General features: G+C 46.4%; 5 protein-coding genes across 7 annotated transcripts; 2 read left to right on the forward strand and 3 right to left on the reverse strand.

Annotated features, from left to right (window-relative positions):
- Window positions 1-45: 45 nt before the first annotated feature.
- Window positions 46-856, reverse strand: LOC115564079 (uncharacterized). The gene is made up of 2 exons (XM_030387969.2): window positions 476-856; window positions 46-414 (listed from the first exon to the last, which is right to left on the reverse strand). The coding sequence occupies exons 1-2, from the start codon at window positions 631-633 to the stop codon at window positions 105-107; spliced, it is 468 nt and encodes a 155-aa protein (XP_030243829.1). The 5' UTR covers window positions 634-856; the 3' UTR covers window positions 46-104.
- A 768-nt stretch (window positions 857-1,624) lies between these two features.
- Window positions 1,625-7,437, reverse strand: moody (G-protein coupled receptor moody). 2 transcript variants are annotated; one of them, XM_030387965.2, is made up of 5 exons: window positions 7,052-7,437; window positions 5,091-5,201; window positions 4,459-4,599; window positions 3,416-4,386; window positions 1,625-3,338 (listed from the first exon to the last, which is right to left on the reverse strand). In XM_030387965.2, exons 2-5 carry the CDS (start codon window positions 5,186-5,188, stop codon window positions 2,647-2,649), a joined length of 1,902 nt encoding a protein of 633 aa, XP_030243825.1. In that variant the 5' UTR covers window positions 5,189-5,201; window positions 7,052-7,437; the 3' UTR covers window positions 1,625-2,646. The 2 variants fall into 2 exon arrangements, with proteins under 2 accessions (XP_030243825.1, XP_089119919.1); XM_089263793.1 differs by lacking the exon at window positions 7,052-7,437 and adding an exon at window positions 5,297-5,315.
- Window positions 7,438-9,261: 1,824 nt separating this feature from the next.
- Window positions 9,262-12,282, forward strand: LOC149090709 (uncharacterized). Its single transcript, XM_089263792.1, has 3 exons — window positions 9,262-11,695; window positions 11,750-11,996; window positions 12,067-12,282. The coding sequence occupies exons 1-2, from the start codon at window positions 9,431-9,433 to the stop codon at window positions 11,753-11,755; spliced, it is 2,271 nt and encodes a 756-aa protein (XP_089119918.1). The 5' UTR covers window positions 9,262-9,430; the 3' UTR covers window positions 11,756-11,996; window positions 12,067-12,282.
- A 3,881-nt stretch (window positions 12,283-16,163) lies between these two features.
- On the forward strand, window positions 16,164-19,592 carry LOC115564076 (G protein-coupled receptor moody). The gene is made up of 3 exons (XM_030387966.2): window positions 16,164-17,184; window positions 17,249-17,938; window positions 18,826-19,592. Exons 1-3 carry the CDS (start codon window positions 16,661-16,663, stop codon window positions 19,244-19,246), a joined length of 1,635 nt encoding a protein of 544 aa, XP_030243826.2. The 5' UTR covers window positions 16,164-16,660; the 3' UTR covers window positions 19,247-19,592.
- A 261-nt stretch (window positions 19,593-19,853) lies between these two features.
- Window positions 19,854-26,054, reverse strand: Sik2 (Salt-inducible kinase 2). 2 transcript variants are annotated; one of them, XM_089264772.1, is made up of 8 exons: window positions 25,781-26,054; window positions 24,481-25,361; window positions 24,355-24,418; window positions 23,997-24,283; window positions 22,720-23,928; window positions 22,420-22,662; window positions 22,214-22,332; window positions 19,854-22,138 (listed from the first exon to the last, which is right to left on the reverse strand). In XM_089264772.1, the coding sequence occupies exons 2-8, from the start codon at window positions 25,123-25,125 to the stop codon at window positions 20,344-20,346; spliced, it is 4,362 nt and encodes a 1,453-aa protein (XP_089120898.1). In that variant the 5' UTR covers window positions 25,126-25,361; window positions 25,781-26,054; the 3' UTR covers window positions 19,854-20,343. The 2 variants fall into 2 exon arrangements, with proteins under 2 accessions (XP_089120898.1, XP_030243812.1); XM_030387952.2 differs by lacking the exon at window positions 25,781-26,054 and having other exon boundaries at window positions 24,481-25,658.
- Window positions 26,055-26,446: the final 392 nt, after the last annotated feature.

Below are 26,446 nucleotides of genomic sequence, written 5' to 3' on the forward strand. Positions count from 1 at the left end.
TGCTTACAGTTCCTATCGAATTTTGTGGATGTTCTAAACAGCTGATTGTTTAGCTGGCTTTATGTTTTTTATTGCATACTTATACATATATGATATGTACATAATTATTCTGAGTCACTTGAATTAGACCTATTTAGTGCTAACTTAATTTTTAGGAACTTAATTTGCTCGTTTAAATAGTTGATCTCATCCTTGTACAAGTCCGTTTCATAAAGCAAATTCTGAAATTCCTTGGTCAAGTCATCTGGTGAGCTGCTCCCTCCCGCACCCTGGCTCTGACTGTGGCTTTGAGTGTGACTTTGACTTTGGCTGTGGCCTTGACTTTGACTTTGGCTTGGCTCTGCCTCCTCAAAGCTTAAATACAGCTGAAAGAACTCTTGGCACCTGCTGCGGCAAACGGGGCAGCTGTTGGACCTGTTCGATGGAAACGGATTAGCCTTTGCTTACAGCTTCCGTTCAAACGGGCTGAACTTACTCCTTCCACCAGCGCTGCAGACAATGCCAGTGGAACACATGACCACAGCTGCCACCATAGATTTGATCTGACGCCTTATACCGCTCCGAGCAAATCGTGCAGCTCACATGGCTGCTACTCCTGCTGCTCCCGCTGCTTCTGCTTCGATCGGCACTCATTGTCGTAATGACTTACTGCCCACTGCGCAGCAGCTGCGCCAGCCGCATGCCAATTGCAGTGCGTTATCAGCTACTCAACAGCCACCCGTTGCGTTTGCCAAAACTAACAATGGATCTCAGCTTCGCTGTTTGTTTGTCAGCAACTTTGGAAATAAACAGACACAAGAAACTTACAAAAAATATTGTATATCTAATGTTTATTTATGTACTTCGGTATACTGACGAATTTGCGGAGCAGTCATGCGAATATATTTGCAATAACATTTGATACGTTATCAGCTGCAATGTGGGCGACGTCCTTCAACAATAGATATTATAAATTTTCTTATTAAATCTGCTGCAAAGCCCCCATAAAGTCACAGCTGATTTCTCTCAGTGCAGGCGAAGCGCTCTTGTACGATCGTGCCTGGCACTGAGACTCGACTCACTCACTCTCTCTCTCTCCCTCTTTCTCTCTCTCGTTCTTTGTACACTTAAAGATAAGCTTCGAAATGGGTTAAAATCAGTGCTGTCATTATTTTTGTATTGCCATGAAAAGCTCTAATAAATTAATGAAAAAAAAAAAACAAGCTAAATTGTGATAAAGAAGAGACTCAAACATAATAAAGCTTAAAAACGGCATCTAAAATATATGTAACAAACAACTTAAATCTTATGAAATAGTTATGCACATATAGATTCAGGAATATGTGAATTTGTCGATCAAAACATAAGAAAATCAACTTTATGTGTCCCGTTATCAACATGTTTCAATCGACTCAGCTCGGCTTCAAAGAGCTTTTTAAAGCTTTGACGAACTTCTAGAAAGCTTCCCGCTTTTAACATTTTTCCCGCAATCTAACTTTCAAAAAAAGGCCAGATCTGACGGAAAAAGAGCGCATTTGGCATCGCTGATTAGAGCATGTATTTGCATTTGCCTATCAATAAAAATATAAAATAATTTTTGTTTTTGTATAGGCATTATTATATATTCGAGCGCACATATTGCAGCTCATAGACAGATATCTTAAAAAAAAAAATTGTATAAAATATAGGTTGATTAATGTAGGTACAAATATATGTCTAGTTAGATCTACAAATATAGCATATTTAGATATATATATGTATGTATGTGTGTGTGTATTTATAACTACATAAATGGAATGGTTGACGACATTCTAAGATTATTCGCGTGAGGCCCAAGGTCTCCTAATCGAAGTCAACTGTTGAAGAAAAAAGCAATACAAATACAAACAGAAATATTTTACTATATAGAAAAAAAAAAAAAATTGTATAATATATATTAAAATAATCTAAGGTTCGATCGTTGACCGACATGCACAACTGTAAAATATGTAGCGTAACATAGCCTTAACAGTGTGATGTTAACAGTGCTCGAGCATATTTATGGAATGTTCATTCACAAACGTAATTAAAGTGTTTAAAAAAAAAAAAAAAACAAAATAAAAAAAAAATTCGAAAATATATAGAGTTTTGCATATGCTTATCGGATGGAGGGATTGGATCGATAGAAATATATAAATAGAGCTTAGTTTAGTGGTTAATACTAGGTGCGGAGCAACGATAAATATCTATAAATATATTGCGATTACGATATGCGTACGTATGTATGTGTGCATGTGTCGTTTACGATATTCAGCATACGAAATATCAGTTTCGAGTACCATTTACGATATTCGCATATATATCAGAGTCAGTAATCTGAATATCGTTTACGGCACAGGTGTCAACCCACATATATCGTAATCGTTATAACTTAATGTAGAATTTACGAGACACATTTGAGTACATCGTAAAGCGTATAGAGTGCTCCCTGGCTATCGTAAACGATATAGAGAGCACAGAATACAATCTACGATATCTACATGTATGAGCGTGCCGTAATCGAGTGTATTGAGTGTACGATATATGCTATACGATATACGCTAAATACATAGCGCACGTAGCGGGGAGGGAGGGGGGGGGGGGGGGGGGGAATGTAACAGTTACGATATTTGGAATTAAAGCATTTCGTTAGTCTTTTGGATTTGGAGGCTTCGTCAGCACTTTGGTAGCGTCATCCTGGTCCTGGACCGGCGCCTGCTGCAGTGCATCATCCTTGACCGTCGCATTGGCGCTATAAGATTGGTTTCTCTTCGGACTGTCGATGTTCATGTAGATCGGCGATTTGGTCACCTTGCTGGCCATCATCGTCGGCGCTGGCAGCTCCGTGGCGGGCAGCTCCTCCTCCTCCAGTATGATGTCGTCCCCCACCATGGTGATGCGACGATGACCCAACGGAGCCAGCGAGCCAGCTGCGGGTCGATAAACGCCGCTGCTCAGGCTGCTGCTGCTGCTGCTCGCCCCGCTGCTGTTGAAGCCGTTGTTGATGTAGGAGTGATTGCTCTTCTTGGGTGGCAGCCGGTTGCTGTTGGAGCTCCCGCTGCTGTTGCTGCTGGCTGCGAGCGTTACCGAAGGCGGCGGGGGTGTTGGGGGCGTAGCCAACGGGGGCAAATTCGAGCGGCTTATCAGATCCGGACAGCGGGAGAGCAGCTCCAGTGACTGACCCGATTTGGTTGCCGGCAAGGACGGGCAGTCGGATGTCGGTGCAGGCGCCGCTGCCGCTGCCGTTGGCGATGCCGCTGCAGCCGCTGCTGCGCCGGCGGACATCTGGGAGACCAAGGTGCGGCTGTGGTTGTTGCTCAATCCGGTGTCTTTCCATTTCTCTAAAACAAATTGTGACCGTGACTTAGCGGATGTGGTTCGCATGCACAAATCCAAAGCGGATCCACCCGGTACGTACCTGCAGCACTATTCGGCCCATTCGATTTGCCAAAGGGCAGCAGGAGGCGCGCCGGCTGGCAGAGGACAACCGTCTTGTAGGCCTTGCGATATTGCTTGTTCATGATCACATAGATGATCGGATTGATGCAGGCGGACAGGTAGAGCATGATGTAGCTGAAGATGTGCAAGCTCGGGTGCTCCACATCCTTGTCGGCCACCTTGACAATGGTGATCGGCAGGTAGCAGACGACAAAGGACAGAAAGATGGCCAACACCATTTTGGTGATGCGCCATTCGTTGCGCTTGGCGCGCACCTCCCGCTGATCCTTGACCCGCGTGGTCGGCTGCTTGCCCCCGACCCCGGCGGGTATCACTGTCTCCGGCACGTCCGTGGAGCAGCTGCTGCTGTCTGTGGAGACGCGACTGCCGGCCACCGTCTGGTTGTCCGCCTGGTTGTTCGGCTGGCTGGCGACCGCCCTCAGGTTGTTGGGTATGGAGTTCTGCTTGGTGGCATGCCGCTTCATCCGCTGCTCGGACTTGTGCACCACCCAGAAGATTTTCGCATAGCACGCTATGATCACCAGGCAGGGTATCACGAAGGCCGTTATGAACAGCGTCGTCTTGCTGCTGTGCCCGTGCGCATCGCTCATGATCGAGCACGTCTGCAGCCGAGTGTCGTACCCGAAGCGACCCCAGGCGCCGAGCAGCGTGGGCAGCTGCATGCCGTAGGAGACCAGCCAGCAGGCGGCGATCATGACGGCGATCCAGTGGCGCTTGTAGATGCGCGCATAGCAGCTATGATGCGTGATCATCACATACCGATTGATCGTAATCATGGCGATGCAGAGCAGCGAGACCCCAATGTTGCCGTACTGGATGAACGGGATGACGCGGCACAGGATCTTGCCGTACCGCCAGCCGCCCTGCACGAAGCGCAGCCCCTGGAACGGCAGCACCAGCGCACAGAACAGCAGATCGGCTATGCACAGGCTAAACGATAAAAGACAGATCGTGATTGATCGGTATTAGCAAAAGCGATCAGCATTATCTACAGCGATCTACCTGATGATGAAGGCGGCGGCCACATTGCGCACTTTGGGGCACTTGAGCAGCGCGACAACGGTCAGAAAATTGCCACAGATGCCGACGATCATGATCAGAAAGGTCATGATCGCCGCAAAGGTCAACAGCGATTGCGAGAAGCTGCAAATGTGAGAGATAATTAGTTATACTGATTTCAAGATGCATTCGTAGACAAGACGTGCTGATCCCTAAAGCATTCGCGATCGAGATAAGAAAAGTCAGCGCACACCGATCATCGATCATTTCGATCAAGTGATTGCAAGTGATCCGGAGCATCCACGCTCATAGTTGGATGTAATTGGTTGGTTGATTTCCGTGGCGATCGCAGCGCTGATCCTTGAACTGATCGCGTCGACCTTAAGGCCCGATGCCCATATCATATCTCCAGTGGCTTCCGCTGGCTCAGAGACAGCCAGCATTGTTGTAGACTCACGCACACAGAGCCGATCGGCGGCGATCACAGGCGATCCTCTGTTGGCGTTGCGAGTGTTTGTGGAGCGGCGCTTGAAATGGGCCGCGTAATATTAACGATCGGTTATCGGACCTCTCGCACTGCGCTATAATTAACCAAGCAGCGCAAGCGGCAGCTGATAGGGTCGAGGGCAACCTACCCACTTTCATCCACAGCGTCCAGCAGGCCGTTCGTTGGTGCCACTGAGGCAGGCAGCCCATCGCCATAGCCCAGACTCGATGTAGTGTCGTCACTCATAATGCCAGATAAGCTAAGAAGTTCACAGAAACAGAAACAGAAACAGAAAGAGAACGAGAATCTGAATGAGTGGATGATAATGAAGGCGGCGTGAGCAGGCGAGTTTACAGATTTCAGCTTGAGGCAGGCTTCAACAATGCTTAGCAGCTCTACCTGAACAGCAGAGCTATGTATATGCAATCACTACGTATTATAAAAATTCACACACGCACAGTCAGGAATCAAGCAAAAAATAAACAATGGAGAAAAGCGATCGTGATAAACAAACGGCCTATCGATCGACAACCGAGCACTGCCAACGGGCAACTGACAAATGGACGGTGTCGACTGGGAGCCCTCAGCTTTGATGCAAATCGGGCGGGGCTTTGGTGTCGAGACGAGCTGTCCAATTGTCCAACTGGCGAGTTTTGTTTCTGTTAGCTGGCTGTTCCTTTGGACTACAATAAATTAGTGTCAATTAAATAATTTAAAGAGGTCACAGCGCACACTCAGCGGCCCAACAAACATCGAGCATGGAACATCTCTTTAGCTGCGGGTGCAAAGATCAGCGTCGAACCTTAATTAATTGAGTGTGCTTCATATACTACATACATATATGTATATACTGTATATACTTGTTATATATCACATCTATGTGTGTGACATTCTCGCACTTGTGCACCGAAATACCGGAACACTTTTCACATTTCTGTATTTCTGAGTAGCTGACGCCCAGTTAAATGATATACTACATTGTAAATATTTACTGCAGCTCTAGATCGGCTCAGCTGACCGATCGCTGTTCTGGATATACGCATGTGTCTAGCATATACAATCTCATAAAGTAAGCAATATAAAAGATATTTAATATTTGATAACCTTTCTGCAGTCAGCCAGATATTGCCTAATCCATACTTTCGTTTATTTACTTTCCAAATGATTGATCGATCGATCGAAATCTAAACATTCTCGAATGACAGTTGCTCCCATCTATCAAATAATATTAGTGTTATTCTTTCACTCTTTCTGCTATGGTCTTATTATGAATTTATTGCACATACATACATATGTACATACATATGTATATAAACTTCTAAAAAGGAATATCTTGACCTGGCCTATGTAGAGTATTCTTGAACTATAAAACTTGTCAGTGTTATGGCTATTGGCATAGAGCTTTACCATATCCATATATGTATGTATATGTAGGTATTGCTCTTTTGTGTAATATAATTTCTTTTTCTATCAATAGCTTATCTCAAAATATCTCCTACATATTAAAGGCTTCCTCAGAGCTCATGCATACATACATACATATGTATGTATGTATGTGTATGTACATATCTATGTAGCTTTGATAACAACTTTTCTCGGGTAGCCTATAAGTAATAAATTACCTATTTTAAGTCGTAATAATTTAAAATTGGAAGATAAAAATAAAAAATATTTCTACATTTCAAAAGAAAAACAAATAAACTTCAAATATGCCAAATGATTCATGTCTTTATGACTTGGAACTTGCGTCTTCCTAGTATTACGTTTACACAATTCTTCAGAAACAAAAGGAGAATCAGTGAAATGTTGAATTAGCAGAATGATATATCCACACATTTATATATGTATGTAGGTATGTATGTATGTAGATCGATAAAAAGTACATATTCGACAATGGATTATACTAGATAAATATGTACATAAATCGTGTGCATTTACTTGGCAATTGAATATTATGTACATCGTTAGATCACTCTAAGCAAACGTTACGTATACGCAATGTCTAACAGCTCATGATCGTTTAGCACTGAAGCTGTCCAGTTCTCGGTACACATGTCCCATTGTGTTGTAGTATTTATCTTATCGGCGTACACAGAGTATAGAGCTCACCTGGTTTACTGGCGCGGCACATGCGATTGGAAATCCGCTTAGACTACTCCGTCATATACACGATCCGATCACTGGATTGCTTACAATTCACAAATCAAAAAAAAACTCGACTCTTATCAGGCAGGCAGGCAGCACGACTTTGTTGTTGTTGTTATTGTTTGTTCTTTGTTTTTCTATTATTATTTCACGTAATCGCAGCTGGCCGCTAGAGAGACCCAGCGCGAGAGCGAGAGAGAGAGGAAGTGTTGGACGCTGCGATCCCAAGTCAGAGTCAGAGTCAGAGCCAAGCAAGGTGCTTATGAGTAATAACTGAGCCGAACTTTATGCAAGTGAACTGAGCTAAGCTGAACTGAACTGAACTCTCGCTGAGCTGAGCAATGTAAACAGTTTACGATTCCGCGCTCTCTGCTGCCGCTGCTGCTGCTGCTGCTGCTGCTGCTAGCAATGGCTTATTCACGAATGCTGCGCGAGGGAGTGAGTGCGGCTGGCCGGTTGGATGATTCAAAAACGCCGCAATGCTCGCGCACCGTCATGACTAATACATTTGGGATTCAAGCATTTCGCGGACTTTCGCAGACGCAGGTAGAAATGTTGCAGGCATGCGGCGCAGCACACGACGACGTCAGCGTGTTTGTCACGTTATCAGCAACAACAACAACAACAACAGCAACACTAACAGCAATGACACAGGCCACAGCACAACGGGAATAGCAGCCAACTAAGGGAATGGCGCGATCAAAACAAAACGCACAAAATCAAACTAACTGTAACGGTTAAATGGCGTTAAAGTGCGCGCGCGCGTTTATTTTGCGTTTGCCCACATCGACTGCACATGATCGAGTGCCCGCTTTTGGGGCGGCAGCTCGGTCGCCGTCGCAGTCGCAGTCGCAGTCGCAATCGCCTCCGTCTCCGTCAATTGATATTCGTTGCTGGGCTGTTGACAATTTCGCTCTACAAGCACACACACTTACACATACACACACGCTGACACCAACTAACATATGACACTCTCTTACTCTTCGCGTGCTCGCTCACACTTTCGGTTCGCTCTCATTGAAAGCATGCTCTCTCGCAATTGCTGTTGTTGTTGTTTTTGTTAGAGTGCTTCATATTTATCAGTTGGTAGACCAGAGGGCGGCAGAGGAAGACATATGTATGCGATTGGCGATCGCGTTAGATATTGCAGGCATTTATGTGTGCGTGTGCGTGTGTGTGTGTGCGTGTGTTTGTTCGTTTGTATATTGACTTTCTTATTCTTACAGATAGCCGATACGCATGACGCGACATAATTGACATTTCCAGCAATTCCATCAACAAATGTACATATGTACATATGTAGCTATTGCACATGCATGCATATGTACATATGTACATATGTACATGCATTCATATTGTATATTGTAGAACAGTCCAGTACAAGGCAATAAAGTTAAGAAATGGAAGCCTTATACAAAATTTATATTTTTATACATTTCATATTCATTTTATATATGTATGTACATATTAAATTTACATAAATTTAGCTGTTACAATTAATCTATAAAATTCTGCCATAAACTTAAATGCTTTTCAAATATGCTTTAATATACTATTAGTGCTCTAATTATTGGCATATGTTGTATGGTGTACGTTGACTGACTTTTTACCTTCACTGTACATGTTTGAATTATAAAGTTTCTCTAGGCAACTGCAATTGTCACCTTTGCAACACTGGAAACGAGGACTGACAAATTAAACGGTCTATATAATTTTTACTTATTTTTGGTTAAGTTTTCACCCCAGCTTTATTTCTATTGGCTATAATCCAGATCAATATTAATTGAAATATTAATAAAAAATAATAATAATAATAAAAATTAAGGAATATCACTAATGTTAAGTGGCAATATTTTATGTGTGTGCAATTGTGTGAATGCCTGTTGCACTCAACACTCGAAGGCTAAACGGCCATACAGTTTATCCTCGCTCGGTATCGGCAATGCGATATTGCCATTTGTTATCTGGCTGCGCCAAATAATAGTTTTCGTGTGTGCCAAAGCACAAGGTGGCAAAAAATACCAAAGACATAAATGAACTAAATGAGAGATTTGAAAATATATTGTGGATTATTGAATGGCCGTTGATCGAGTGTTGCCACCTGGCAGATATTTGGTTTATTTTTGTGAATTGCAAAAGTTGCACGCCAAAACAGTATTTTCGATTTTCGAAAATAATTTCTACATCCTGGTGGGCCTGTCTTTTCAAATGTCAAGCTGCATGACTTTGCATCTGCATTAATCATTTGAACTTGATTGGAGCAGTACTATAAAGTGTTCGTGAATCAAATAATTGCCAGTGCAAGTACATTTCTAAGCTTTATCGCTGATCATTGTGTTTGAAATGGATTGGTTCCTTTTCACGTCCTATTTAATATGGTTTTTGGCCGCCTTTCACAATCCGTTCGTGGAATTTTGGCAGCGATTGGATAGAGCTCGAGGACTTTTCCGTATCGGTTACATCGATGAGTTTGAAGGGTCTAGCAATTACAGCGGAAAGAATGACTCGAATTTTATCTATAGTCGTCCAATAAATCTGATTGACGAGCCTTTTGCTGATGATTTTGCCGAAGACAAGGAGGAATACATTGGTATGGATAATAATGGCTTCAAAAGGCCAGAAAGCAAAGGGAAACGAACCGGCGAGTACAACAACGAAAATCTGCCCATCTTCTGGATGAAACTGACCAAAACATTAAAAATGGTTGCCTACGATAATCCCAAGGCTATGTATCTGCGCTACGAGGGAGACTATAAAGGTAGAAGACTTGTCACCTGGATCAATATTGTCATTGTAAGTCAACTGCTGTGGCTGTCCTATGCGCTGATCATGATCATCGGTTTAGTTTATATTACCACGTATGTGAGCTGTGGCCTTCTGCAATATTTGGGCAATCTAATCCTTAAGAAACTAAATATGTCAGGAGTCCTCAAAAAGGTTGAAATGTGGACTTTCGTCACAAAGCATGAGTTATGGGCACTCCTTGAAAAACTAAAAATTCTATTCCAATTCAAACTGGGAACGTTAAACTTTCGACGAATTCGCCAACGGCTTTCAAGGAAGAGGAATAACAGGGACTTCATACCATTTGTGCTACCAGTACTACTTCCGCTTGAATGTTATGTCGAATGTTTTATTGAGTCGGGCTTAGAGTCGGATATTGAGTCGAATGCCGAGTCGAATGCTGAGTCGAATTGCGAGTCGAATGCTGAGTCGAATGCCGAGTCGAATGCCAGTTTCCGTTCTTTCAGAACTATGAGTAACAATGCCAGATATAATCCGATTTCGAACAGGCCTAAGAAGCTCAACAAGCAAGAAAAATTTATTCAATGGATCAAACAGGCTCCATTCCTGAATGAAACGTCCGATTCCGAAATTCGACTGTCCGACTCTGATGGGGATGAGCACTTGAAGCTTGTATCCTCCAAAGAAAACGTCGAGAATGTGCTGACCCCCAGTGATGAGCTAAATGCGAAACCAAGAAGAAATTTTACCGTCGTACATAATAATTCGAATCAGACCTTGGCTAGTAAACTGATAATTGTCTCTAAGGACAACATGGCAAATACTCGGAAGCCTTTTAAAACAAGAATGTATATAAACGCTAAGAAAATGTGCAAAATTCTGCAGAGCGCTAGGCCTTGCGGCTGTCCTTATTATCGACCAATTGATCAGAACTCAGATACGTCTACAGACAATAACGAGGGGAACGGCCATAGCCATGTTTGCGATGCTGCCAAAAGGAACCCGGAAGTTGGACAGGGCGACGGCGTTCGGACGCGTGGGGCTGCAGAACGAAATGAATCCTCCGAGGTTTCGGGAAACCAACATAACAACTCTTCGGGATTGCTTTTTAACAGACGTGCATTCCAAGATGATTCTGACAGCGATGGGCAGTATCACTCAACGGAAGACGTTTCTGACGTGTCTACGGTTGTGTCCAATAGGCAAAATACGGTTGACAAGCCGAACCTGAGCTGCATGGATTGTCCACTGAAATTGAAAGTAACAACGGCAATCGTACATAACGAATTGAATAGCTCTCCAAGGGGAGAAACTTTCAATATGGCAGAAGAAGTTCCAAAAACATCGAAGAGCCCATCAGGAATGAGTTTGCCTTCTGGTGCTCAAAGATCGATGATAGAAAAATATTCCACGGAAGATGACCCAGAAAAGATTTTGACCGTTATTGAAAATCCGATCAACATTTCGAAACCTGGCGATACCGACTCTGACATCTCTTCTGTAGAAGATGCTAATCCGGAAACAAAAACCGATGATAGCTCTGAATATGAAGATTTGTTGCATAAGCAATTCGCTGACGTTCTCAAGATTTCTGAAGAGTCTGAAACTTCGATGAGCTCTCATAGCTTCAAGCAGGACGATGACAATTGGGTTGTCTGGGCCCTATGGAAGAATAGCCCAAATAAATACAAGAAGCAAATGGAGTTGGACGTAGGCATGGAGAGCGGTAACGAATCGGAAACTAAAGTAGACTTCGGTGACATCAACGAGCCAGTGGAATCTAGTTCTACTCAACCACACGTTGAGACACTGAAGAACGGCTCTGAGCGTCCTGACGAAAAAGACTCGCTAGATATTAATTGGGTAAGTGGAGTAGTTTCAAAATAAGCCAATACCTTAACTGTGTCACATACATAGATCTGAATTACAAACTCACGAAATTGCCAGAAGTAAGCAGGCAAGACAAGTCTGAACTTCAGCTAAAAAACAATCAAAATATTGAAACTTCTTCATCAACACACAAGTCTGAACTTTAGCTAAATAATATACTAGTCGCTCCAACTCATTCAAATTTCGAAACTTCATCCTCATCTTCATTTGAATTGAGTTTGGGGAGAGGTGTCACAATACAATACTCTAATACTTTATCATCTACATTAATTGGGTAAGTGCGGTGGAGGCTTCACAATAATCTAATATTTCATTGTCTCACAAAATTTCATTTTGCTTTGCAGAGCTCTAATAATCAATCAAATCTGGAGAACAGACACTGGTCGACGATTTCAAAAACTTTGCGTTGCCCAAGTCTGGACTTCAGCTATCTATATATGTATTAATCAAAGCAACTAATCAAAATATTGAAACTTCATTCTCTTCTCTGTGGAGAGGCTTCACAATAATCTCATTGCAACACGTACTCAATTCTGTATTATTTGGTTATGTGGAGAGGTTTTCGAGTAAGTCAATACTTTAATTGTATAGCTCACATACATATTCACACAGTTTCAGTTTGCCTTGCAGAGCTTTTGTAAACATTTCTGGAGAGCAGACTGTGAAAAGTATTTTGCGTCTGAGGCTCAAGTAAAAAAAAAACTTTATATTGCTGCAATCAATCGAATTCACGGAATCGCGTCGTCAACTCAACTCAGGAAATAATATCAACTGGAGTTAACCATTATTTCACCCACTATCAATATCGTTCCACAATAATTCCAGAATTTTCATCATATATTAACCACCCTGAATTTAATCAACACCCACCCACACCATATATACCCCGGCTGTGTCGAAGCGTCGTTTTTTTCATCTAACAACCTATCCATTTACACTAACATCACTTTCCACTTGTATAATCGGATATACTATCGTAGATCTTTCTTTCTGTACATCTGCAACCCATACCTACTGTCAAATCCCATAACCAAATATACATATATATCTCATTTATGCATGTGTTATATAGCTTGTGTCCTCCTCTACCTACCTCAAATCCGTTATTTTTTTATGAATTTAGATCTCTTTAAGCTCACACATATATCTTCCCACTAGGTCAAGCCAATCTGCATAGCGTTTGCTAGATCAGGATCTGCACGGCAGTCGAACATTGGAGAGACGTATCCGGAATAATCCCAGACGAACAGTTTTCACATTCTGATATTCTGAGGGACAGCTACGAGTCATCATATGCAGTCGTCATAAAATTAAGACAACGAAACCTGATGCTGACTCATGCGATAGTTGAGATCTGGAAGGCGTGAAGCTGAATCAGCTTCAACCAAGTTTCTCAGATCAATCGCTACGGAACCAGTTATTCCCATTAGAGTGTATGCAAAGTACAGGTAAGTAATGATATCTAGATAGATGCTACATAAATATTATATGATATAATATGCGTGCTGTAATTATATTTTGATTTCCAGAGACTCTCAGCTTGTCTGCTCTGCTCTACTGTGACTGTCTTAAGTGCCCGGAATTACACGCATTACTTGAATTGCTGCATTGATAAGGGATCCAGGGAACGGACGGGCATATAAACATGGAGAGGAAAGGGGCCAAGTTGTCGACATTCACATTCGGTTCTGTTTCAGCTTCATATTTTAGAAATGTTTACACAACTCGAGCACACGACGTTTGTTTGTGCGAGGAATACGATCGCTTATAGATATCGAGTGTAACTATATCGGAAGAGAGTGAGAGTGAGAGTGAGAGTGAGTGAGAGAGGGAGAGTGAGAGAGAGAGAGTGACAATGAGAGTGTGAAAATGTATGTGTTTACATTATTCTCGATCTCTCTCCCTCTCTCTCACTCTCCCTCTCTCTCTTTTTGCCTCTCTCTCTGTGCTGCCCTCTACTTGCATGGAGTTCAAAACATTTCTGTGGGTTTCTGTTCCTATCTGATTAGCGGTCAGTTGGCTTTATATACTTAAGCATATGGAGATATAGATACATATATCGTATATGTGTGTGTGTGTGCCTGCATAAAAAGCATTTCACACATTCGAGCTATAGCAGCCGCAGAGACAAAGCCACGGGGCGTAGTCGGTCAATTTTCAATTGTTGCCAAAGAGTTTTTCCTCTGACTCAGTTGTTTTCTACAAAGTAGACACACACACACACACACACACACGTACTTCTAGGGGCACACTCTCACTCTCACTCTCGGTCTCGGTGTCGGTGTCGGTCTCAATCTCGCTCTCACTCTCACTCTCATTCCCATAGACCTACCTCCCACCTCCCCCGCCCACCCCTCTCGATTTAACACTGGCCCATTCAATGCGCTCTACTCAATGAACCCAGAGGCCGGTGGCCTCTAATGTGCTCGCGCCCAGCCAACGCCCCTTAGCCAACACGCCCGCCAGTCACTGCTGCTCCTCCTCCTCCTCCTACTCCCCCTCCTCCGCCTCCTCCAGCTCCTGCAGCTGTGGCGAGACTATTTCTTTTTGTTTGCTTCATTAATTAATTAAGATGACGCTGACGCTGGCAACGGCGTCGAGAAGAGACCATTATCTAATATATATGTACATATGTATATGTGTATGTGTATGTGTCTGTGTATGTGTATATATCTGTGTGTGTACACAGTTTCCCAAAATCGAATCGAGTGGGTGCTCAAGGGAATTAGCCGAGGAGCAGTGGCTGGGGGTCATGCTTGGGGTGCAGTTAGCTAGAAAATTGGCCTAGTCAATCGTTAGATTTAGATATATATGTATGTATCAAAGATAAACATATATGTACATGTATATATCTATATATAGAAGTATGTATATAGAGCTAGTCTATATAGTTTGTAAGCCCTGCTAATACATTGCTCTATATTCTATAGTGACACATAGAGCACATACCCTGTAAATTAAGTCTACTTCCACATCTAATCTATCCCAATTCCAAGTCTAAATTTTAGAATTTTTATTTGAAAGTTCTTAGACTAGAGTTTCACTTAAATCAAATTAAGAATGGGTACCGGAAAACTCTATAATGCCTTTATAGGTAGATTGCATGGAGTAGTCATTGGAGTCGCTATATGCTTGATCCATATCCATTCAGCTCCATCCAAAGTATTAGCTCTGGGCAGAAGCTTTCGTTGATGCGAAGGAATATCTGCTGCAGATCAATGAAAGCTTCATCTCAGAGACCCTGTACACTCAACTGGGCGTTACGTAATAGACTCTCTGACCATACATTGGGTTTACGGTGCTCACTTGAGCTATGAAGTCAATTTTAATCTACTATGATTTATTTATAGCCAATCTAGACTCTACATATACCTATATATATCTATAATTGATTATAGAATCTCATAATTCATTTCCCTTGAGATATGCTCGATATTTCATAGTCTCTATCCAATTTCTTTCATTCCAGTCAGCATTCGATGCTTCTCCAGTGGAATACCCTATAAACTAAGTGTGTATAAATACCGACCAAATTTATGCTCGATCGTAGGTGGCAACAGCTAGTCGATGCGCTTATCCATTCCCCCGAACTCGAAAGAATCGGAAAACGTAAAAGCTCTATTTGGAAATGTGGTGAGAGAAGAAACCTCAAGAGTTTCAAATTCGTTTCGTTTGTTTGATTTTTTTTTTTTTGTGTATGGGGTCTATGATTTTGAAATGATAGACGGCGGTGTTGTAGCCCTGGTTTGTGTATGCTCCAGTTGAGAATATCGAAAAAGAAACAATGCAACAAAAAGTTTAGAAAAGCCCAAAATATAAGAACAATGTAAACAAAGCGCTCGCTTCGCTCATTTCAAATTACCCGATGATGAAGTCAATTGTTGTATACAATAAAATTTGGTTGTTGTTTTCCTGCTAGCAAGTTTTCGTATTGACTGGAACCCGAGAATACCCTGTACATGCAATATTTTTAGATAATTGAAAGAACTCGGCTACTATATGGGTTAAGGGATGGTAGGCAAGTGCATGAGAGTTAAGTGCAGTAGGGTTTCGGGGTCTAGAATAGAAAATATACCCCAATGTGATAATATACATATATAGTATTATAACTTAATTAACTTTCGAATCAAGAATATTACTATAGCAATGCCATCAATAATTGGTGTAACCAGTTTGATGAGTACTAGAAATCGGAATTACAAATGGATAAACCAAAGAACTCGTAAACTATGAGAATGTAAGGGAAAACATTTTCTTGTGTGGTTGAATAGGGCTAAAAGAAAGAGAATTTGAAGTGGATAGTGGAAAATATGAAATAGATTTGAGGATTTATACATAAATAATAATAATTTGTAGATTATAATAGATTGTTATAGTAATAATCTTGATATTCATTGGAATATTGTAAAGATGTAAACCGGAGTATTAGCTAGGTGGAATCTCTTGCTTAGAGGAGCTCCATCAAAATTTCAGGGCCTGCTGCTCTACATACATATAATCTCTCTAAAAGAAAGGAAGAAGTTTAATTGAATATATTTAGGAACCAAGCATGCACGCAGGGTATTTGACGGTCGTGTATGCCCCATGCAGCTCTCATGGAATACAATTCATTGTTGCTGCTGTCGTTGTTGCTGTTGTTGTTGTTGTTGTTGTGTTTTGTTAATTTCTTTGCTGGATGCTTTGCTATTTGGGCTAGTGTCGATGTATAGAATTTAGTTTAGTACAAAAATCGGCGCAGGAACGATCGCGTCATAGTTTTAAACGCCGCATTCCTTGGCTGCAAACACCGTAGACAAACACCCGACACAGACACAGACAGAGACACGGACACAGACACATTTATAGATACATATATGCATATATGTATATAGAGTCATATACATATGTATATAATATACCCCGCTAAACCCGGTGGGACCGACAGTTACATAGCTTCACATGATTCACCAGCATTGGAATGGTCACTCCGAGCTGCTCGGCGGCAGTCAGCCAGTGGGATTGGGCTTGGTATCGGGATCGGTATCGGTATCGGGATCGGGATCGGGACTGGGACTGAGTCGTCAGGCGTTGCCAGGCAATCGATCGAGCGCGCCGGAGAACGAGCTGTTCCAGGGCTACTCGGATGAGCTGCTGACCTTCGCCTGGATCGCGTGCATTGTGTTCATCATTGTGGGCGTGCCGGGCAATCTGCTGACCATTGTGGCCCTGTCGCGGGGCCGACAGACACGCAACTCGACGGCGATCTTCATCATCAATTTATCGTGCTCGGATCTGCTCTTTGGCTGCTTCAATCTGCCGCTGGCCGCGTCCACGTTCAAGGAGCGCGCTTGGACGCACAGCGACCTGCTCTGCCGGCTGTTCCCGATGCTGCGCTATGGCCTGCTGGCCGTCTCGCTGCTCTCCGTCTCGCTGATCACGATCAATCGGTACATAATCATTGCCCATCCGCGACAGTATCCCCGGTAAGTCAAGTCCGTTCGAGGAGCTGCCACATCCAGTCCATGCTAATCTCAATTTCTTGCTCAGCATCTATCAGCGACGCTATCTGGCGCTGATGGTGGCGGGCACCTGGCTGGTGACGTTCTCGATCATGATACCGACGTGGCGCGGCGTCTGGGGCCGCTTCGGGCTGGACACGAGCATCGGCTCCTGCTCGATACTGCACGACAAGTACGATCGCTCGCCCAAGGAGTTCCTCTTCATCGCCGCCTTCATGCTGCCCTGCGTCTGCATTGTCATCTGCTATGCGCGCATCTTTGTGCTCGTGCGTCGGGCGGCGAGGCGGGCGGGCGCCAAGAGCTCGGAGGTGGCCGTAACGCCGCCCATTCAAACGCCCTCCGCCGACAAGGCCAAGGATAAGGACAAGCCCAAGGACAAGGAGAAGGACAAGAGCAAGGGCAAGGACAAGGACAAGGACAAGGCCAAAGAACTGGACAAGGAGCGCAAGCCCAGCGCGGACGACGATTCCGGCCAGATGCATCCGTTTGTGGTCAGCGAGTACCTGGCCTACATCGATGACAATGCCTCCTCGGAGAGTTTCCCCATCTCGTACAGCGTCAGGCAGGAGACGCCCATCGATGCCAACGTGGTGCTGCAGGAGAACAACCTAGCCAACAACAAACCCTCCACGCCCGGATCAACTCCAGCTGCGGCCACGCCAACTGGCGATACGAGCATCCATAGATCGCTGACACAGCTGGAGCAAAGCCGCAATTCGTGAGTAGCTAATGCCAAATGAATAACATCTACTTTCAGTTTACAACTGACTTGTAAACTCCGATTCCAAAAGGGGCGAGAATATATCCCTGTACTCAAATTGAACTTGTTCATTGTTGTACAATAGAATATATATATTATACTGTATTACAATGAACGTAGATAGGTCCCCGCTAGAATATCAAATTGAACATTTACAACTTGGTTGTAAGTTACCGTTAAGAGTCTTGTGCATTCTTTGTGGTAAATTAGGGCTATCTGGTTGTACCTTGCTTAAGGAACGTTTGAGGATCCAAAATAGAAGAAAGGGAATAACACATTAGAAATCATTCCGTTAAAAATCTAAAAGCAATGATCTAAAACTAGTAGTACGTGTGATCTAAACGCTTTTCAGGCCTCAACGGGCGGATCATATCATTCATAAATCGCATTAAGGAAAAACGTAACTGGGATATACGTGATTTAGGCAAGTTTTAGAACAAGTTTTCTCTCTAGGTTTTAGCCAAGTATTAGATAAATTATATGGTTATTCTAAATCTATATGATAAAAGTGGATAAAAATAATGTTACATGTATAACTAGTAACCTAATCTATCTATATCAAGTTATATAGAGAATTTTAAATGAATGTAATTAGAGATTCTAAAGAAGTACTGATATAAAAAAAAGTGTTTAATTTCATTTTATACATGTCGTACATTAAGTTCAAGTTCTCAGATCTATTATAATAACGGCATTTAGACTTAGGATTTATTGGAAAATCCTATTGAAATCAGAGCTCCATAATCAAGACAAAAGTAGAGCATATAGAAAAAACATTTATTAGTAACTAAACATCTCTCTCTTTCCTCCCCTCCCTCATGCTCTGTGGCCATCCGACTCGATAGAAAGAATCCCATCACCACCTCGCTGCGCACCTCGTTTACGCGTTTCAGCCCACGCAAATCGCATTATGTGTCGATGGGGAATACCTCGAATGCCTCGTCGATCTATGCGGGCCGGATGAGTGTGAAGGATCGTCGATTGCTGAAGATGATATTGGTGATATTCGTGTGGTTCCTCATCTGCTATCTGCCCATAACGCTGTCCAAGATCAGCAAGAGTATCAACGATGTGCACATCTTCAACATAATGGGCTATCTGCTGATCTATCTGACCACCTGCATCAATCCGCTGATCTATGTGCTGATGAGCTCCGAGTACAGGCGCGCCTACTGGAACCTGCTGCGCTGCCATCAGTCCGAGCAGCAGCAGCAGCAGCGGGCCCTCAAGAAGCACATCGAGTCGAATCGGGCGCTCAAAACGTGATCCGTATGGATCTGAAGTGGAGCCGCAATCGAGTTCCGTCCCCACCCAAACGATGCCCATCGATGCAGCCTAGCGCCAATCGCCAGATAGAAAAGGTTTTCCAGTAAAGCTAAAGGTATATATCACATCGGATATCGGATATCCCATATGCAATAGCTGTACTATACGATCGGATTTAGCTGGAAATAATGTAAGATCCGGGTACCTCTATAAGGAAGGTATGCCTCCATAGTGTCCATTTATCCAACAACAAAAACAATAATCGAATGCAATGAATGTAAGGCCATATCTTTATCTGTCCAATATGTCCATTATATATATGTATGTAGTATTAAATATGCAATTGAATGATATACAATCTATATACATATATATATATCTTGGCAAATATACATATATATATACTTCTATTATGTATATCCTATGTCATCAATAAATGCTTCGAATAATTGATATATGTAGTTTTACGTTGTTTTTGTTTCATTTCCTTTTTGAGAATTTCGAATAGAGTTCCAGATAATACCAGAATATGTGGTGTAGCTTAATACATAATTATTATCAATATACATATTGTATATGCCAGAGTGTGTGTGTGTGTGTATGTGTGTGTGTGTGTATGAAACATGGACTACTTAAGGCTAGTAACACAACTAAATGATCCAATATTCTGGTAATACTTATCGCTGCAGGTTAACGCTAACGATAAATCGTTTCGAAATTTCAACTGCCAAATGGAACTCACGGATCGAGTCTGATACTTTCTCTGACTCCCTTGCTCTCTCCCACTCACTGTCTCCCTCTCTCTCTCTCTCTCACTTGCTGTCTAACGGTAATGTAATATATTGTATAAGCCTATAAATGTGTGTGTGTATATAACATTTATCGTATAATAGTATCGTATATTATATATATATATATATATTTACTATATATATATAGTAGTATTGTTTGCATGTATATGAATAAAATTATTATTATTATATTTAGATTTTAGATTTGTTGTTGTTGTTGTTGTTGTAATTGCGATTGCGATAGCGAGCGTATTGAAAGGTTTGTTTTTTTTTGGCTCTTCTTCTTCCTCTTCTTCTTCCTCTTCTTCACACGGACTCCAGATGCTCGGATATCTCCAGTATGGGACTCTCGCTGAGCGGCTTCACCAATGTCTGCCAGCTGGGCGTGAAGAGGCTGAGCACCGGAGGCGCCGATGCGCTCGACTGGGCCCGCACATGGTAGTCGGACTCGTGGCCATGGACCACATGGCTGTTGAGCAGCGCCTGGGGCGGTGTTGCCGGCGGTGTTGTGGACGGCGGTGGCGCCGAGCTGGACGCCACCGGCCCACCGGCCGTGGGCAGAGCCTCCGGCTGGCTGATGTAGGAGGTCTTCAGATTCATTTGGCTAAAGGCGTGCGCGCCCGGCATGGTCAGCGAGTGCTGCAGCCGTGGCGGTCCGCTGCGCGGCCTATCCAGCATGGCCAGCTCGTACAGCTCCTCGGCCAGGTGGTGCTCGGACGGGCCAGCGGGCGCTGGCGCTGGCGGCGGCGGCGGCGGCGGCGTCCCAAGCACCAGGCTGTGATTGTAGTGGACATGGCCATGGTTGTGATGGTGATGCTGATGATGATGCTGGTGCTGGTGCTGATGGCGTCCGGCCAGCTGCGCCTCCAGGGCGTACTGCTTCTGGAACAGCTGGCGCTTCTGCTGGAGCAGGCGGTGCTGCAGGAGCTGCTGTTGCAGCGGCGGCTTCTGCATCGGCGACATGGCCAGCTGCTGCTGGTGGTGCGGATGCGGATGTGGGTAGACGCTCGGCGGCGGTGGCGGCGGCGGCTGGTAGCAGCCATGGCCATGGGCCGCAAACAGCTCGCTGCTGGCGTCCAGGAGCAGCGACGTCGGCGGCGGCGGCGGCGGTGGCAGTGGCGCATAGGCCAGCTGCTGGTGGTGCTGCGGCTGCAGGTGGTGCAGCGTGTGGTGCGGCTTGATGGGCATCGCATAGAATTGACCGTGTGGCAATTGACAGTTGGCCAGGCTCAGCTCCTCGAGGCCCAGATGGCCATGGCCAAGGCCGTGACCATGACCATGACCATGATTATGGCCAGGGCCTTGGCCAAGGGCATGGCCATGCAGATGGGCGTGGCTGGGCGCATAGACAGCCGCCTCCTGCTGCAGCTGCTGTATCTCCAGCCAGCCGTGGCGCTTGGCCTGCTCGTAGCGATAGCTGCCATAGACACGACTCGCGCCCAGCAGGGAGCTGGAGCTGAGGAGGCCCTGGGCCACCAGGCCGTCGCTGGCGCGCCGGCCCTCGCGGAAATGGATGGGCGAACGCTTGTCCGCAAAGGGCGGCGGCGCCGGCTGCGGCGGTGGCGGTGGCGTCGCCGTCGGTGTCGACGTCGACGTCGATGTCGATGTCGGCGTTGGTGTCGGCGTCGGCGTCACCAGCAAATTGACCGCGCTGGGCATATGGATGCACGAGTTGTGGCTGCTGTACAGCGAACGCTCCGACGAGTGCTCGCTGGAGACAGCGGCCGCAGCGGCGGCAGCGGCGGCGGCTGCGGCCAGCATTGAGTTGCTCATGCAGGAGGGCAGACTGCCGGCAATGTCCGGCACGGAGGGCAGCACAAAGTCCAGGCTCTCGTAGGCGCTGCAGTTGCTCTTGGAGGAGCCGCGGCTCAGATTCTGGCTGAGGCTCTTCGAGTAGCTGCCGGCTAGGACGCCGCTGGAGCTGCTGCTGCTGGCATAGGAGCGCGTGCGCGTGTTCGCCTGGACGCTGGTCAGATCCGTCGAGGACTGGGAGCCCTCCTTGGCGGCGACCACCTCGTTGCCCTGATCCGTCTCGCAGCCCTCGTCCGTGCTGGAGCTGCCCTGCGCCAGCACCTTCTTCTCAAAAGTCTTTTTCTCACGGCTACAACGACAACGACGCCCCATTAGACTCCACTCTGGCGCACTCGCGAATCGTTGGCCGCCAATTCTCACTCACCCGTCTCCAATGGGCTTCGGCTCCACTCCCTCGCCATCCTCCGCAGCTCGGCAAGACTCGCTGCCATTCCCATTTCCAATCCCATTGCCATTTGCCGTTGCAGTCTTGCGCTTGGGTTTCTGTTGGGGGAGAGAGATAGCAAGAGATTGTTACAACTGTTGAGTGGGATTGGGGTAAACTGTCAGAGGACGGACAGACAGACGCACCTCGATTGGCAGTGGACTCTCCTGGAGGGTCTGGAACAGTCGGTTCGCCTCGGCGGACATTTTGTAGCGAAAGCTTTGATTGAGATTGGCGGTGGAATCGAAGCTACTCGAACTGGACATCACCTTTATTGTCTTGCTATGTTCGGCAGTGGGCGTGGCAGCGCTCGCAAGCTCCATGGCAGCTGTGGGCAGCTGCAGCTGCTGCTCCTCGTCCTCCTTCTTCGCTTCGGCAATGGCCGTGGACTGCAAGAGATTCGAGAGGTTAGTGGATCCCTAGCCTTTGGCTGCCGGAGGACGCACCTGCTGCAGCAGCAGACGACAGTCTTCGGTGCTCTGCTTGATGATGTACTCGCTAATGGTCTGGTGGAGCTGCTTGGGCAACGGCGCCGTCGACGCTGCCGCTGCCGGCGAGGGCAGATGGCCAAGCGGATGGCCCTGCTCCAGCTGCTGGCTGGCATTGAGCAGCTCGCGACACCTGAGGTTGGCCAGCGATGGCAGCGGATGCCCACTGCTGGTATTGTCGATGCTCAGCGAGATGCCAACCGGGCGCTGGCCGCCGGCCATGCTCCTGGCCGAGCTGAGGCTCTGATGGCTGATGCGCGCGCTGCCCGGCGCCGGCAATGGGGTATATCTAGTGGGCATGACCATGCCCGCGCCCACGCCCACGCCTACGCCTACGCCCTCATCCCCGTTCAGGTAACGGGCGTGAGAGTGAGCGTGAGCGTGAGCGTGGGCGTGGGCGTGGGCATGGGCGTGACCATGGACATGGGCAAGGATGTGGGCCTGCTGCTTGACCGCATAGTAGGGATCGGCAGTGGTTCGCTCGCTCATCATGACAGTCTGATGGCGACTAAGTCTTTTGTGTGTCGGATCCTTGGCCAGGATCACGGTGGATATTGTCTTTCGTTGCTGTTGCTGTTGCAGCTGTTGCTGCTGCTGCTGCTGCTGCTGCTGCTGCTGCTGCTGTTGCTGATGCAGTTGCAGCAACTGTTGCTGCTGCTGGGGCGTGGGCAGCTGATCGAGCATCAGGGACTGCTTGCTCTTGTAGAGCAGACGGCTGCTGGCTTCGTTGGGCTTCGCCTGCTCCTTCTTGTGGGAGACGCGATCCTGCAGCAGCAGATAGATGGCCGCCACATGGTCGTAGGTGTTCTTCTTGAGGCTGGCCCGCGTCTTGTCCGGCGCGATGCCCACATACTCGGACATGATCCTCAATATATCCTCGCTCGGCTCCAGCACCGCCTGCCGCTCCATGTTCAGATTGTATTTGGCGATCAGCGCGTGCTCCAGCAGCTCGGGGCACATCCAGCGATGTCGCTTGATCTGCTCGATGGTGTAGCGGCGCGTCGGCTCCAGCACCAGCATGCGCCGTATGAGATGCTCGCACTCCGAGCTCATGAAGAAGGGTATGCGAAAGCGGCCCGACAGCACCCGATCCCGCAGGCTCTGCAGCGTGGACCCATCGAAGGGCAGGGCGCCGCACACCAGGACGTAGAGCACCACGCCCAGCGACTGCAACCAGAGCAGATGGAGGCGATTAGATTGGGATTAGCCGGCAGGTCATCGACTGCTATGCTTACCCAAATATCAATTTCGGGTCCAGTATATTGCTTGCCCTCGAATACCTCTGGCGCGGCATAGGGCGGTGAGCCGCACCAGGTGGCGAGCAGCTCGCCGGGCTTGAAGTGATTGGAGAAGCCAAAGTCAGCGATTTTAATGTTCATGCTGCAGTCGAGCAGCAGATTCTCGGCCTTGAGATCCCGATGGACGATGCCCTTCTTGTGGCAGTACTCCACGGCGGAGATGATTTGCCAGAACTTGAACCGGGCCGCCGACTCCGACATGCGTCCGTACTTGGCTATATAATCTGCAAGGAAGAGCAAGAGTTGGAGCTGCCCGAAGGCATCTTGGCTGGCTGACACTATCCAACTGGCTTACCAAAGATCTCGCCCTGGCTGGCGTACTCGGAGACAATGTAAATCATGTTTTTGGTTTCCATCACCTGCAATGCTCGGGCGGATTAGCCTGCGGCTGCAGCTGAGCCCGGTAGATCGGCGCACTCACCTGATACAATTTGATGATATGCGGATGCTTGAGCTTCTTCATGATTTCCACCTCGCGATAGACCTTCTGCAGGTTGGTGTGATCCAGCTGCGACTTGTCAATGATCTTGATGGCCACCTCGTTCTTGGTGATGCGATGCCGCGCCAGCTTCACCACCGCAAAGTTGCCCTTGCCAATGGTGCGCTCAATGTCGTAGAAGCCGACGCGCATCGGCTCCTTCAGCTTGAGCAGCTCCTTGGGACCGCTGCCGCCGCCGGCGAAGAGCTTCTGGGCGAGGAGCACATCCTTGCAGCTGGCCAGCGCATCCATGGAGGCAGGTGTGGCCATCGGGTCCACATCTGCGTTGGCATGCAGCTCCGATTCACCTGCATCCTGTTCGGGGCCATTCGTCTGGGTGCCCGACTTTGGCAGCTTTGGCTTCTGCTTTTGGTTCTGCTCCAGCTTCCGCTCCAGCTCCTGCTGCTGCTCGCGATCGTGCGCGTGCTCATTCTCGTGTCCATTCGCCTTGGGCGGATCAGGCTCCTCCGCTGGCTCCTCCTTGCTGGGCGCTGCCAGCGCTGGGGCAGGCGTTGCTGCCTTGGCTGCTGCTGCTGCTGCTGCTACAGACTCCTTCGTATCCTTGGCCATCTCGCATGCGCTCATCATCCGGCTGCGTCCGTCGGGCAGGACGGCACTGGGCTAGGCAAGCACTGAAACGTTGCAGCTGCAGCTGCTGCTGCACATGCTCCCGGCGCATGCAACTGGCTCTGGCTCTCGGCTCTCAGCTCTCGACTCTTGACTCTCGACTAACGGCACTGGCTCTGGCACTGGCACTGGCTTTGGCACTGGCGCGCCCCGCCCCTACAGACGCCTCAACGCGCGCTCCTCCATTGCAGCGCACGCTGCCGTTTGACAACAACAAATGGAAGAAGCAAATTATAATTGAAACGAAAACAAGTTCACACAAATTTCTATACTCTGATAAGAGATTAGCTCATACGCACACACTGGCACAGGTCATCTATGCATGTGTGTGTGTGTGAATAAGTGAGCGAATATGCCTCTCTGTGTGTACGTGTGCGTGTGTGTGTGTGCGCGCGTGTGTTTTCGTTTGCAGCATAGAAAAATCAATAAGCCACTCGCCGTGCGTCTCACAAATCTCTCTCGCCTTGGCCAAACGCCGCCGTCTCACGTGTAGCTCCTACAGATACACATACACATACACATACATATGTATATGTAGATTACGTGCACTCACGCACATACAGACACACAGTTACAGCCACAGCGAGAGAGAGAGAGAGCGAGCACACACACTCACACATATGCAATGAGTACACAAATTACCGTTAGTTTCCAACGAACTTTGTCAATTGTTTGTCTTTTGCTTTATTTTCGGTCAGTTTTTATCCTTCAAACAGCAATTTGATTAATTGGCTGTTTTCGCTTCCTCTTCTTGGGCATTCGCTGTTTTGCACTTTATCCTCCCTCGCAGCACCCTTCCGGCAAACACTTGAGCCAAGACGGAGACTACCAACGCGACCAGCGACCAGCGACACAACAAGGCAACGCGACTCTGCCGTCGATCTGGCCCCAGAAAGCCAAAAGGGGGCAAAAATCACACACACACACGCGTACACACTCACACACACAGACACAGAAGCGTGCTTTTAAGGGTTGCCATAATTTTGCAATGCGGCTGCTGCTGCGATTGGCAACCCAGTGGGGAGCCCTAAAGGCGCCTGCGCCTGATTCGACCCCAAACTAAGAGTGCCCAAGTATGCGTGCGTGTGTGTGTGTGGGGGGGGGGGGGGGGGGTATATTTGAATCATGGCGCCTATATATCGATTATTATGAATAATTCATCTATCCAATTAATAGCAGCCATATAGATCAAAGTTAATAGCCCCAATATACATAGATGTATGTATATATGTATATTGATTTCTGCTAATTTATGGCTATATTTCCCATAGACATCATACGC

Source organism: Drosophila navojoa, chromosome X (genome assembly GCF_054131105.1).
Source record: "Drosophila navojoa isolate 15081-1374.11 chromosome X, UAZ_NAV_1.0, whole genome shotgun sequence".
NCBI lineage: Eukaryota > Metazoa > Arthropoda > Insecta > Diptera > Drosophilidae > Drosophila > Drosophila navojoa.

Coding starts and splice junctions, on each gene's coding strand:
- moody (XM_030387965.2), bottom strand. CDS start 5,188: ATGAGTGACGACACTACATCGAGTCTGGGCTATGGCGATGGGCTGCCT. Junction 4,600..5,090: donor GACGCTGTGGATGAAAGTGG/GTAGGTTGCCCT, acceptor TCACATTTGCAG/CTTCTCGCAATCGCTGTTGA. Junction 4,387..4,458: donor GCCGCCGCCTTCATCATCAG/GTAGATCGCTGT, acceptor TTTATCGTTTAG/CCTGTGCATAGCCGATCTGC.
- LOC149090709 (XM_089263792.1), top strand. CDS start 9,431: ATGGATTGGTTCCTTTTCACGTCCTATTTAATATGGTTTTTGGCCGCC.
- LOC115564079 (XM_030387969.2), bottom strand. CDS start 633: ATGAGTGCCGATCGAAGCAGAAGCAGCGGGAGCAGCAGGAGTAGCAGC. Junction 415..475: donor CTGCAGCGCTGGTGGAAGGA/GTAAGTTCAGCC, acceptor TCCATCGAACAG/GTCCAACAGCTGCCCCGTTT.
- LOC115564076 (XM_030387966.2), top strand. CDS start 16,661: ATGATTCACCAGCATTGGAATGGTCACTCCGAGCTGCTCGGCGGCAGT. Junction 17,185..17,248: donor CATCCGCGACAGTATCCCCG/GTAAGTCAAGTC, acceptor TTTCTTGCTCAG/CATCTATCAGCGACGCTATC. Junction 17,939..18,825: donor CTGGAGCAAAGCCGCAATTC/GTGAGTAGCTAA, acceptor CCGACTCGATAG/AAAGAATCCCATCACCACCT.
- Sik2 (XM_089264772.1), bottom strand. CDS start 25,125: ATGATGAGCGCATGCGAGATGGCCAAGGATACGAAGGAGTCTGTAGCA. Junction 24,419..24,480: donor ATATCATCAAATTGTATCAG/GTGAGTGCGCCG, acceptor CGAGCATTGCAG/GTGATGGAAACCAAAAACAT. Junction 22,663..22,719: donor GTCGTCTGCTGCTGCAGCAG/GTGCGTCCTCCG, acceptor AATCTCTTGCAG/TCCACGGCCATTGCCGAAGC.